A 14,806-nucleotide genomic window follows, 5' to 3' on the forward strand; every position below is an offset into this window, starting at 1 on the left:
AGAGAGGTGTAGTGAAAGAATTTCATGCAGCTTCCGGTGAGAACCAGCCGAAAACATTAGTTCCACATTTTTAACTTCTTCCGGTTCCGTTTTGTTCCCGGATTGGTTGTGAGTACCATCTCTTTGTAGCGAGTTCTTTCGGAACCTCGACAAGATAGCAACATTCTGTCTTCGGCAAAATTGTTCAGAACAACAACCACTCCCTGGTGATGGATTTCATTGTTCCGAATTTCCCCACCACGTGGCGCAAGTGTACATAGTGACTTCCGGTATGACTTTGGAGGGATAAAATATGAGATTCAAGCCAGATAGGAAGATGCGATCTTCGGCAAAGTTGTTCAGGACTACGAGTACTTCCAGGTCAAGAAGAACATAGTTCAAAAATGCCTTCTCACAAAGCTGTGGAGCGTATCCCATCTCTCTCGAGCAATCCACTAGCACAAATAGAAAGATAAAATCCTCCTCTTTCGATTAATGGATGTGAATTGCGTGAGATGAATGAAATACGACCCACAGCTCTGTGAGAAGGTATTGGTTGCAAAAGCAGTTACGCCCTTTTGAAATGTTGGTGCCGAATTCCAAATTCCACCACCGCCCTGTACGCTAGTGTACATAGTGACTTTCGGTATGACTTTGGAGGGATATAGCACGATATTGAAGCCAGATAGAAAGATGCGATCTTTGGCAAAGTTGTTGACGGCTGTTCGGGTTCGTTTGGAAGTTGACCATCAATGTTAACTTCTTTTCCTGATCAGCCTAGAAAGCTGTGTAGTGTCGGTAGCAGTTGTCTCAATTGGCTAAGAATAACACTACGGACCGCCTGATCCAGTGGTAAGAGTCCACTAAACAGGTGACCCCTAATTCATGGTGTTATGCGGCTTTATGCTTACCGTGCCAAAGAATGAATGGTTAGAGGGGTCTAATAAAAACCTAACCACAAACGGAGCCTGTGGAGAATTAGGGCGTCCTCCACAGTATTACGCCCTTACTGCGCTAACCGGAGCAATGGTGCAGTGGACCTTGCGTTTCTCCGAGATAATCAGTTGCCCTTCTTAAGTCTCAAATTTGAGGCTAAATAAGGGCGGGGTTATTCAAATGTTGTTAATTAGCTTACATTACTGCCTATATGGGTTCGCTTAATGCGTTTTCGCCATTGGCGTTTTTCAATTGACACCGATTTGGTTCGTCGTTGATGTTTCCTTTTTGTGCTGTGTTTGTGCAGAGTGTAATCCTGTCTAGTTTGGGTAGTGGCTACGGCAAGGAAACCTCAGATCAATTTTCAGCGTAAAAAGCGTATGTAGCCCAAGTGGATCTACTTCAAAAAGTTCATTTTCGTAGGGTAACTTCTGTATAGGTTACCTTGTGAACCCAGCTTTGCTTTTTTCATTATAGATGAACTGTCGTGCCTCGAGCATGCTATATTTTAGAGTAACGTTAACGGTATGTTTCAACCTTTCCTTGTGGATGCCTTCAAGCAAGCTCTTGTTTTCAGCATCTTTTCGCTGATATTTGGCATCTGAAGTAGCTCAAACATTGATTTGAGATGCTTCAGTTTGATGGAATACTTAGGTAGTACAGTTCATGGTTAACTTAACATAGAATTGCACCTAACCCAACTCTGCATGAGCAGAATTTGTCATGAGTTGACTGATTGGCCTGTGTCAGATGAGGACCCTCCATTTGACCTATTTGCACTTTGGAGTGTTCCTTCGCAAACTTTGCGTATTCAGGCGTCCCTGCTCAACAAGCTAGGGAACCTGTAATAATTGGTTGCGATCACATTTTATGGATAACCCGCTTCCATTGCTACTCCAAGAGAGTTTCATTATGGTTTTGTTATTACAACGCCCTTCATTGTGGTATACTATAGCTACTGCTTTGAAAAAAGCTTGTCCTCTGCGGTCTGTGCGGACCGCAAAAGGTATTCCTGAATGGAACTCGGACCTGTTCAAGTTCTAAATATCTTCGGATAAACCAGTCTTTTGTATAGCTACGAATCTTTAGCTTCTACCCCGAGGATTGTAGCTATAGAATCGATTTAGTGGGCACTAAAAAGCTCTGCTTACTTCAAATCTCCTGGAGCAAATGGGGCTTTGTCCTATTTTTCTCCAGAGGGATTTGATTTTTTTCAAACATGTTTTGAACTCTGGTAGTTTTCTATTGGGTATTTTCATGACGTGAAATTACTCTGTAGTTTTATCCCGAAAGGGTGCGTGCGTTGTAAAAAGAAGGAATAAGTTCCAGATTTATCTGGTTTCGTCGTTCTTTCTGAAATGTTCGAAACGCATTGTCGATTATCACATCTGTGATGTTCTTCTGGCTAACATGCCTGTTCATGTGAACTCACATGTCTCCCAATTTGGGATGTCCACAGTGACTCTTTTACACAAAGTTGTATACGTTTACAAGAAAGCACTCGCTCAAACGTAGTTTTTGCTTGGGTGATTTCTTGAATATTGAGGATGCTTTTGATGACGTGCCTTTCTATGTCATATTGAAAGTCGCATGACGTCGCAAGCTACCTATAATGAGCTATAGGCTCTTTTTACGCTTATGCGTTTTACAGTGTCCTTTTCAGGGCACTGATTTACCCCGTTGTGGTATGAGCTATGAGCTCTCGTTGCGCTTATGCGTTCATTCCCTCTTCTAGGACACCCCTTCCTATTTCATCACCTTTCCCTTTCCCTATTCCCATCCCTTGTCCCATTCTCCCTCAGGTAAATGATGAAATAGGCTCATATGTATGGCGATGGCACAAATGTCCCAAATGGAGGATAACGTGCCTCTGGAGCCGGCCTTCTGATACCTGATACTCCCTGGTGATGGATTTCATTGTTCCGAATTTCCCCACCACGTGGCGCAAGTGTACATAGTGACTTCCGGTATGACTTTGGAGGGATAAAATATGAGATTCAAGCCAGATAGGAAGATGCGATCTTCGGCAAAGTTGTTCAGGACTACGAGTACTTCCAGGTCAAGAAGAACATAGTTCAAAATTTTACCACCACGTGGCGCTAGTGTACATAGTTACTTCCGGTACGACTTTAGTGGGATATAGCACGAGATTGAAGCCAGATAGGAAGATACAATCTTCGGCAAAGTTGTTCAGGACTTCGAGTACTTCCAGGTCATGAAGAGCATAGTTCAAAATTCCACCACCACGTGGCGCTAGTGTACATAGCTATCTCCGGTACGATCTTGGTGGGATATAACACGAGATTGAATCCAGATAGGAAGATGCGATCTTCGGCAAAGTTGTTCAGGACTACGAGTACCTCCAGGTTATGAAGAGCATAGTTCGGAATTTCACCACCACGTGGCGCTAGTGTACATAGCTACTTCCGGTATGACTTTGGAGGGATATAGCACGAGATTGAAGCCAGATAGGAAGATGCGATCTTCGGCAAAGTTGTTCAGGACTTCCAGGTCATGAAGAGCATAATTCGGCAGCAACATTTCAAAAGGGCGTAACTGCTTTTACAACCAATGCCTTCTCACAAAGCTGTGGAGCGTATCCCATCTCTCTCGAGCAATCCACTAGCACAAATAGAAAGATAAAATCCTCCTCTTTCGATTAATGGATGTGAATTGCGTGAGATGAATGAAATACGACCCACAGCTCTGTGAGAAGGTATTGGTTGCAAAAGCAGTTACGCCCTTTTGAAATGTTGGTGCCGAATTCCAAATTCCACCACCGCCCTGTACGCTAGTGTACATAGTGACTTTCGGTATGACTTTGGAGGGATATAGCACGATATTGAAGCCAGATAGAAAGATGCGATCTTTGGCAAAGTTGTTCAGGACTACGAGTACTTCCAGATCATGAAGTACATAGTTCGGAATTTCACCACCACGTGGCGCAAGTGTACATAGTGACTTCCGGTACGACTTTGGTGGGATATAGCACGAGATTGAAGCCAGACAGGAAGATACGATCTTCGGCAAAGTTGTTCAGGACTACGAGTACTTCCAGGTCATGAAGAGCATAGTTCAAAATTTCACCACCACGTGGCGCTAGTGTACATAGTGACTTCCGGTATGACTTTGGTGGGATATAGCACGAGATTGAAGCCAGATAGGAAGATACGATCTTCGGCAAAGTTGTTCAGGACTACGAGTACTTCCAGGTCATGAAGAGCATAGTTCAGAATTTCACCACTACGTGGCGCTAGTGTACATGGTGACTTCCGGAACGACTTTGGTGGGATATAGCACGAGATTGAAGCCAGATAGGAAGATACGATCTTCGGCAAAGTTGTTCAGGACTACGAGTACCTCCAGGTTATGAAGAGCATAGTTCGGAATTTCACCACCACGTGGCGCTAGTGTGCATAGCTACTTCTGGTATGACTTTGGAGGGATATAGCACGAGATTGAAGCCAGATAGGAAGATACGATCTTCGGCAAAGTTGTTCAGGACTACGAGTACTTCCAGGTCATGAAGAGCATAATTCCAAATTCCACCACCCTGTACGCTAGTGTACATAGTTATTTCCGGTACGACTTTGGTGGGATATAGCACGAGATTGAAGCCCGACAGGAAAGTACGCTCTTCGGCAAAGTTGTTCAGGACTACAAGTACTTCCAGTTCCGAACGTCACCACCACGTGGCGCTAGTGTACATACTGATCTCCGGTACGAATTTGATGAGGTATTGCACGATCTTCAAGTCTGATAGGAAGGCAAAATTGTTCAGGACTACGAGCACTACCGAGTTTGGAATTTCACCACCACGTTTTGATAGTATACAAAAACAAAATACGATTTTTAAGAGCTATGCAAGAGAAATTTAGGCCAGATTGGGACTTCTCTGACTCACTCGAAGGATTGTTCTGACAATTTTTCTAGCTATTTGCATGGGAATTCCTAAAGGATATTCCGACAAGGACTTTCCTCAGGGTTGGTCCTGGGATGTTTTTTTTTAAATGAAGTATTCGAGAATTTTATTAGGGATTTTTGTTCCACAGATTCCTACTGGAATTTCTTTAGAATTTTATTCAAGCATTTCTCCAGTGATTCTTCTGAAATAAACTCACCTATTCATTATGTCCCCAGGAATTCCTCCGGATATTTTTCAAAGCATTCCTCCAGGAATTCCTCAAAATATTGTTCAAGAAATTCCACTTCCAAGGATTCCTGTGAATATTCATCCGTGGAATTCCCAAAGGAATTTATGCAGTCGTTATTACTAAAATTCCTCACGGACACCCTTCAGGAATTCCTCCAGAGATTCCAGCTAAATTTCTTCCAGTAAAGGAATTGCTTCTGCAATTTTTTGAAATTCTTCAAGAAATAGTTAAATAATTCATACAAAGATTTTTCCAGCTATTCGAAAAATTCTTCAAAATTTCACCAAGAATTCTTTGGGATTTTTTTTTTTAGATTGCTTCGGAAATGCCTCCCAAGATTTCTTTTGAATATCCATTCTCCTGCGATTTCTTTGCCAAATTCTTCCGGGGATTCTATCGGGATTCCTCTAGTGATTTTTTTGGAAATTCCTTTAGCGGTCCTTTCTGGATTATTTCGAAGATTTCTTTCGGGAAATCATCTGGGTGATTCTATTTGGGATCCTTGATTATTGTTCTGCAAATCTTTCCAGGGATTCAGTAGATTTTCCAGTGATATCTTCAAAAATTCACCCAAGCATACCTTTATTTTTTTTTTCAAGGAATTTTTCACAGAGATTCTGGAGTTCCTCTAGATGCCCGTTTGTATTTTCCTTCATGAACCCATCTTCTAACGCTTTCTTTCCCCAAGGATTTCTTCAGAAATTCCTCCGGAGTTTTTTAGTGATGCGTTCGGTATATGTTTTGCAGGGATTACTACGTATTTTTTCTTAGAGTTCGTTCGCGAAGTCCTCGAAAGATTCCATCAGAAATTCATGCAGTGATTTATTCGGAAATTCCTCTCCAGAGTGCCCGAGTCCGTGGCGCAGTTGATCGCATGTCCCTCTTTATTTGCGGATGGTCATGGGTTTTATATATTATTCTGGATAATAAATATGAAGTTGGAGCCAGAAATTTATTTGAATATCTTTGCTAAAACTTGTGTGAATCATCATTATGAGAATATCTTTCTGAAGTTTACATTTTTCAAGAAAACAAAAATCTGCCATGAGATCAAAGCTTATGCAATAATTATTCTAAAACCTTAATTCTACTAGAACTGAATCTCTTAGAGAAACGCCTTGGGCATTCGCGGAAAGTATTTCTGTAGATATTCTTAGGGAATACTCTCCAAGTGGTCCTGAAATGATCCTTGATCCTTGAACGTGGGAGCTAGACTCGTACCTTTCTATCTGGCTTCAATCTTGTGATACATCTCACTAAAGACGTATCGGAAGCTGGAACTATGTTCTTCATGACCTGGAAGTCCTCATAGTCATGAACAACATTTCCGTAGATCACACCTTCCTATCTGGCGCCACGTGGTGGTATTAGTCGGAACTATGCTCTTCATTACCTGGAAGTACTCATAGTTCTGAACAACTTGCCGAACACCGCACCTTTCTGTCTGGCTTAATTCTCGTGCTATATCCCACCAAAGTCGTACCGGAAGTAACTACATACACTAGCGCCACGTTGTGGTGAAATTCTGAACATGAAGAAGCATAACCTGGAAGTACTCGTAGTTCTGAACAACTTTGCCGAAGATCGCATCTTTCTATCTGGCTTCAATCTCGTGCTACATCCCACCAAATTCATACCTGCACTAGCTGTGTACATTAGTGGCACGTGGTGGTGAAATTCGGAATTATGCTCTTCATGACCTAGAAGTACCTGTAGTCCTGAACAACTTTGTCGAAGATCGCATCTTCCTATCTGGCTTCAATCTTGTGATATATCTCACCAAAGTCGTACCGGAAGTAGTTATGTACACTAGCGCCAGGTGGTGGTGAAATTTTGAACTACGCTTTTCATGACCTGGAAGTAATCGTAATCCTGAACATTTTTGTCGAAGATTGTACTAGCACTAGCGCCACGTGGTGGTGAAATTCGAAACTATGCTCTTCATGACCTGGAAGTACTCGTAGTCCTGAACAACTTTGCCGAAGATCACATTTTCCTATCTGGCTTCAATCTCGTGCCGTATCCCACCAAGGTCGTACCGGAAGTAGCTATGTACAGGGGATAGACAAAATGATCGGGACAGGCAAAATTTTTCTTCTTCAAAAAATGGTCAAACAGCTGTAACTTTTTGAAAAGTGCATCGAAAAATCTAAAACTTTTACTGTAAGTTGATCAACTAGTTGTGTATCAATGGTCCAATTTTGGGTAAGATCGGGCGGTTCTACATGAAGTTAGAAAGATTCTAGAAAAAGTCAGCCATCCGATAGCCAATTTTGAACTGTTATACAGGGGATGGCCAAAATGTATGGGATAGGCAACTTTTTTTCTCTTACAAAAAAGTTCAACATGCTATAACTTTTCATAAAGTGCATAAAAAAATCTCAAATTTTGACTGTTTATCAACCTGTTATATGTGCATCATTGGTACAATTTTGGGCTTGATTGATTAATCTTTCGTAAAGTTAGAACCATTCGGGTAAAACACTATTTTTTAGACAACTCATTTTTGAGCTGTCATATCTCGGAAACCAGTAAACCGAATTGAATCAAATTTTGAACGTACACTAACAATATGTAAATGCTTCACAAACTATTAAAACATAAATACTTTTTGAACGTTGAAAAAAGTTATCATGGATTGACACTTTTTGGATTTTTCTTGAAAAAATGTAATTTTTTTACGTCAATGTCAATAATTTTTAGTGTTGATGTCCAAAGATTTTCCACTTCTGTTCTCAAGTTATCTTCAATCAGATATATTAGAGCCTATTTAGATTAAAGCAAGAACACATTTAGTAATTTTTGTGTGGTATTGTAAATTCGACTTATTTTCCTCTATAAGGGTAAAAATTTCAACCCGGTATAATTTAATTCGCCGTGAGAAAATATTACATTTTTTAATGTTGTATTAAGTATCAATATATTGTTGATAAACGTTAAAAAAATCATTCAATTCGGTTCACTGGTTTCCGAGATATGACAGCTCAAAAATGAGTTGTCTAAAAAATAATGTTTTACTCGATCGGTTCTAACTTCGCGAAAAATTATTCAATCGTGCCCAAAATTGTACCAATGATGCACATATAACAGGTTGATAAACAGTCAAAATTTGAGATTTGTTGATGCACTCTATGATAAGTTATAGTATGTTGAACTTTTTTGTGAGAGAAAAAAAGTTGCCTATCCCAAACATTTTGGCCATCCCCTGTATCTCCGGATTCAATTAACCGAGCGCAATGAAATTTTGAGCGTTTATGATTCATATAACGAGCTTTAAAAAAAAGTTCAACTAAACTTCAAATTATTAACAAGAAAAAAAAAGTTACAGCGATTTCTTTTAGTTTAAAGACGAACCAGCCAAGGGCTGAAAGTCTCTTTAATAAAGACAAATCAATCAATTCTTTTATTTTATGATTTTTTTAGTAAATTGGTCTAATTTTTATATGCTTACCATTACTTTTCAAATTTATTGCCGGTTATTGTGTTTCTTCCTTTCAAAACATATTTATAATTCAATTTCAATTCATAATAATTCAATTTCAATTCATTTCAATTTGACGGGATTCAAATAAACTATAATTACCATCTCGAATTTTGAAGCGATGTTGAAATTTTCGATAATTTGGTGTTATACCAGAAAAATAATCTAACCGCTATAATTTTATTCCGTGTGAACAATTTTAGGTAATGTCAAAAGTTTTTCAAAGCTAACCATATAAGTCTTGAACACTCAAAATTTCATTGCATTTGGTTCATTGAATCCGGAGATATAACAGTTCAAAGTTGGCTATCGGATAATTTTGACTTTTTCTAGAATCGTTCTAACTTCATGTAGAATATCATAATTAATTTTAATTGGCTTTTTTCGGTGATATGAATACTACTCGAAGTAAGAGGGAGTAAGGAAAGTAATGAAAGAATACGGTGGATAGATACGCAAACGAGCGATAAGAGATGTGTTGCTCAACAATGGCCCTCTGCTAATTTCAATTTCTGTTCAATTTCTCTTATCGCTCGCTTGCGTATCTATCCACCGTATTCTTTCATTACTTTCCTTACTCCCTCTTACTTCAAGTAGTATTAATATCACCGAAAAAAGCCAATTAAAATTAATTATGATAAAGTCATGCGGTGAATAAACCTAGTAAATATTCATGTAGAATAGCCCGATCTCTACCAAAATTGGACCATTGATACACAACTAGTTTATCAACTTACATTAAAAATTTTAGATTTTTCGATGCACTTTTCAAAAAGTTACAGCTGTTTGACCATTTTTTGAAAAGTGATAATTTTGCTTGTCCCGATCATTTTGTCTATCCCCTGTACACTAACGCTACGTGGTGGTGAAATTTTGAACTATGCTCTTCATGACCTGGAAGTAATCGTAATCCTGAACATTTTTGTCGAAGATCGTACTTCCTCATCTGGCTTCAATCTTTTGATTTATCTCACTAAAGTCGTACCGGAAGTCACTATGTACACTAGCGCCACATGGGGGTGAAATTCCTAAATATGTTTTTCATCACCTAATAGTACTCGTAGTCCTGAACAACTTTGCCGGAGATCGCACCTTCCTATCTGGCTTCAATCTCGTTCTATATCCCCCAAAGTCGTACCGGAAGTCACTATGTACACTAGCGCCACGTGGTGGTGAAATTCCGAACTATGTACTTCATGAACTGGAAGTACTCGTAGTCCTGAACAACTTTGCCAAAGATCGCATATATGCCGACGGGCTACCAAGTGGTTTCCCCTCCTTTGGCAATAGGACACGTTCGGTGTAGTACTAGAATTGCAGTAATGAGCTGAATTTTTGTATGGTGAGAAGGCGAATTCTCTGTTTTTGTAAGAAAGTTGTACAAAAAGCGTGGGTATTATGATTCGTTGTCTAATTTGATGCTGTTTGAGCAAAACTTTGGAAAACTATGATGTTGAAGAGACGAGAAATAAAGAAAACAACAACACAGTTTTCCAAAGTTTTGCTTAAACATCATCAAATTAAACAAGGAATCTTGTACAATTTCCTTACAGAAACGGAGAATTCGCCTTCTCACCATACAAAAATTTAGCTCATTACTACAAATCTAGTACTTCACCGATCGTGCCCTATAGAACCAGGCTCTGCCTCTTCCAAAATTTTTGAAAAACTCCCTCGTCAGACCTATGGAAGAAGTAATGTGCGATTTAACATGCGTTCTCAAGAAACACGTTTAATGTGCTGTTGGTTCTCAAGAAACACGGGAATTCTACCACAAGCTCAACGCATCTCGCAATGGCTTAGGGCCGATTTCTTCATCTCGGCTTAACCGGTAAGCCAGGCTTACCCATACAGTTAAACCTGGTTAACGCTTAAGCCAGGGTGAAGAAATCGCCCCTTAGTACTACGAGCCGAAATCTTCAGGGATAAGGACGAGAGCCTATTTAACGTAAGATGACTGAAAGGTAAATCAACAGCAACATTTCATGGCACGGATATGTTTTTATTTGAAGCGTAGAACAGCTAATTTCATTACACATACTAATGCAGTGCATATAGACCACCTCACGTCGAAATTCTATCTCTTTCGCTCTTTCAGAGAGTTTGAAGACAACAGGACCAGTACCTGTCAAATTTGACAGGTGTTGGTCCTGTTGTTTTCTAATTCTCCGTAGGAGAGAAAGAGAGCGATTTCTTGATGACGTCACCGTGCAATGGAGTATAGGGGGTTAACTTAACAGAAAAGAATGAGCCATTTTAAGAGACGCTTCGGATCAGCTGATCCCTCATTTCATGAATGAAAATTTGACAGGAGGTCGCGTCCATGCCCGTGAGTGTGAATATCAATATCAACACTGTTGTCGTTTCGTAAAACGACCTTGCTCCCACCAAAGGTTTAGCTGTTGACAGAAGTAAATAAATTAGTTCTCTTGAACTTCGACTGTGATCCTAACTAGACGTCTTTCTTAATCATTACCCGTGAAAGAACATTTCACGTAAGAAATGGGAAATCAAGGCAACGGAGGAAACGACCACAGCAGTGCAGCAGAGGATGGAAATGATCTGTATCACGCTGAGGGAAGTTAAGGATGCCATCCCGCAGCTCTTCTTCTTCTTCTTGGCGTAACGTCCTCATTGGGACAAAGCCTGCTTCTCAGCTTAGTGTTCTATGAGCACTTCCACAGTTTTTAACTGAGAGCTTCCTCTGCCAATGACCATTTTGCATGCGTATATCGTGTGGCAGGCACGAAGATACTCTATGCCCAAGGAAGTCAAGGAAATTTCCTTTACGAAAAGATCCTGGACCGACCGGGAATCGAACCCGTCACCCTCAGCATGGTCATGCTGAATACCCGTGCGTTTACCGCCTCGGCTATATGGGCCCCCGCAGCTCAAACCCAACAAATCAGCTGGTAAGAGAGATATCGCAGTTAAACTCGCCAAGATGGATCCATAAAGTTTGCCACTGGTCTGCGGGTTTCGGATGTCCTATCAATTCATTCGGATCTAGTCGGGAACTACGACTAGGTGCCGGGGTACGATTTTCACGAAATTCGGTCAATTTGTGTGCTTTGCTTGAAAAGCTGTGCCTGCTACGTAAATGGCTTCAGACTATTTTTTCACTAGAAAAATTCAATACAGCCATCATGACATAACTTTAAATGTGCAAAGCGAAGACATAACCGATTTTGAACAGCTATTTAGGATCCGAAATTTAATTAAAGATGCCTAGATCAGAGAAAACGACCACGTTGTACTAAAGTTGCAGCACAAAACTAATGGTTTGAAATGATTGGAAAAAAATATAGAATCAAAATTATAAAACGATAACGAATCAATCAATATTGCGCATATTATTCACCCGGAACATGCCAGACAAACCCTCCGTCACTTACCCTGGAAGTGTTATACTTCATGATGCTGTCCGGACGACCTGATCCGGTGGCACCTTCGAAAGACGATCCCACCCTAGTAATGGTGCAGTGTTTCGGGGTGGTTTGGCGCGAGTTTGGGTTGGATCCGCGCAGCGAAAAGGTCGGCGTGCGACTGCGACGCATTTCCGACAGCTGCGTTAGGAAGTGCACAATCATGCGGGAGGACTCGGTTTTACCAGCACCACTTTCACCCGATAGGACGATACACTGGTCCTCGTTGTAGTTGAGAAGGAACTGATGAGCCGAATTAGCGAGAGCGAATCTGTAAGTTAAAATTCGAACAAAAGCGATCATTTAATATGACTCGTGTACCTATTTAAAGAAACAATTCAAGGTATACATTTTCTGTGCGCGGTAAAAATCCGTTTCCAAAATCATGACGAAAAAGTTATAAATTCAAGTCAAGATATCATGACTACTAGTCATAATATCAGGACGATAACGACGATTATAAACATTCTAATCCTTTCATAAAACTGGCATGGTTGCCAAAGGCGTTACGACATTTTTTTTTCTTGTTTTCATTTATCAAACATCATGACTCTGAGCTGAGTAATTAAACCATACAACACGCAAAGAAATAAATTGTAAACACAATTAAATTCTAGTTCAAATCAACCGATTTTTCAGTTTACTATAGCGACAAACTGATTTCTAGTTTAAACTGAACTGTTGCATTGTTTGATAATACTATTATGTTTTCATTTGACGAAATTTTTGACAGTTTGTTAGAACAAACAGAGATTTGGTAGTTTTAACATAAAATAACAGATTGTTTTAAACGACTGCACTTTTGTGTCTAACAAAGCCGGATTGTGATTGTGTTGGTGACGGCAGCTCCTGCGGCAGCTCGGAAATCTATTTTTAGACACTCGGAAAATGGATGGAAAGGAGAACGGTTAAAAAAAACAAAAAAGCGAAACCGATCGACTTTTTGTGGATGCTGTCTTGAGTATCTGCGCGTTATCCATCACGGCCAAAACTGCACTTGGAAGTTGCGGCGATGGATTGGCTACTCTTTCCTCGTTCTGGCGATGTTGGGGTAAGAACTTTGAAGATGTGTGAGTGCTTCCGGGCCATGTTTGTGGTCCCCTTTTTGTAGAAACAAATGAAGTTTTCAAAGTTATATGGATTAATGGGAATTGGTTGTTTTGATCGATCAATTCCAAGTAAGAACAAAGAAGTATAACTTTGAAATAAGTAAATGCTCAGTTTGAAAATCAACCATGCGTTTTATTGTTTTGAACAAGCCTAATTTTTCTGCGTGAACAGCGGCAAATCAAACGGATGCAAACTTTGTATTATTAACACAAACATGTGACACCATTTGTTTCTTTTCATGCTCATTTTTGCTCATTGCTGTGTTTCGTGATAAGGCAAAATTTTCTTCATATTTTAAAAAGTGTATATATCATCTAAAAGATAATAATATTATACAACAGAAAGCAAATGATTGAAGCTTATAGCGTTGTAAATGTTGGTCGTGTAGACCTTGAATGTACATATAATAATATGTATTACTATTTACACAGGCCCAATTGACATAACTGATTATGTAACGTTACTCTGTATAGCGCACATGGCTACTGTTACGAGTATAGATCTGAATTAGAACCTTGATCTTACATATGAAGAACTAACCTTCCAAGGAATTCAAGGATTACAGCAGATCATGCATTGTTACAATTTGTTGCAAAACCGAACAAAATTACAAAATTATTAGATATGAAGTACTGATTTTTCTAACACTTTGAACGTCCTAAGATGCTATTCAAATACGTATGAATCATTTCCAAAACTGTTTTATCATATCAATTGTTTTGTTTTTCTTTTTTTAATTTCTTGATGATCAGGATGTTCTAGGCTGTCAATGATATCTCAAATGCAATTACTAATATTTTCCCTCGATAGGGAAGGAGGTTTACAAGAACTTTGCAAAAGACAGAGTTTACTTTCATCAAGTATGAGAATTTGTACAGCCATTTTTATTTTATTTGGGGTCATATAGCTTTTCCGGCCCCAAAGCGTTAAGCTGACTAAGTTTTAAGCTGAATGTGTCCAAAATAGAATCCCTTGCTCAAGTAATCTCGCACCCTGCTCAGAGTGATGCTCGGTTTTATCGCCAGGCCAGTGGTATATATCGACAGTTTCCTGCTAGAAAGGCACAACCCTGAATTTGTCAATTTTGAAATTTTGGTGCCAAATGATGAAAAACATTGCAAACTTTCATCCCACACAGACTCGTTCCGAAATTCGTTATTTTTTGTTAATTTTGTGTAAAAATGGCACAGCTAAAAATCAGTTAACTTTATCAACAGTCTGTGAAACATTCTAACTCAAAACTAATGAAACAGATAGTCCTTTAGATCCTTTCTAAGATCTTCTTCCTTCTGGCGTAACGTATCCACTGGTGTAAAGCCCGCTTATCACGTACGTCCCCAACCCCCATTTCGACGAAAATTTCAAAATTCAAATGGCTGGTTCTCAGTCATTTTTCAACGGATTTTAAAATTTTTAGCACCAATCGATCACAAATTCCTTCTTGTTTTCAGAACCGGAGTCCACTTTACGGAAGCGGTCATGATTCCGGAATTATTCCGGGGAGTCGTGGGGTAACCTCCTTATCGCTCATGGTGGCCACATTGTAACGTTAGCTAAAACCTCACATGCAGCATATCAATCTTCATGATTTTGGAAAACAGGAACTCTAGAAGGTATTTCGAGACTTTTTGGACACATTGGCCACTATCGGAGATACTCCGGGAACTTGGTGCCCCCAGGGAAGTGGCCAGTTCATGTTTTTTTCTGAATCCTGTATTGCG

The 14,806-nt window shown here is 39.7% G+C and overlaps 1 protein-coding gene across 1 annotated transcript in view; it reads right to left on the reverse strand.

The window, feature by feature from the left end:
- Window positions 1–14,806, reverse strand: part of LOC109399965 (unconventional myosin-Ib) — a gene marked incomplete at its 3' end in the record, with an annotated part of 57,071 nt that overhangs the window by 20,593 nt on the left and 21,672 nt on the right. Inside the window, 1 exon segment of the mRNA XM_062846403.1 lies at window positions 11,946–12,246. Coding sequence (XP_062702387.1) covers window positions 11,946–12,246 — 301 coding nt within the window.

This window comes from Aedes albopictus, chromosome 1 (genome assembly GCF_035046485.1).
Source record: "Aedes albopictus strain Foshan chromosome 1, AalbF5, whole genome shotgun sequence".
In the NCBI taxonomy this organism is placed as follows: domain Eukaryota; kingdom Metazoa; phylum Arthropoda; class Insecta; order Diptera; family Culicidae; genus Aedes; species Aedes albopictus.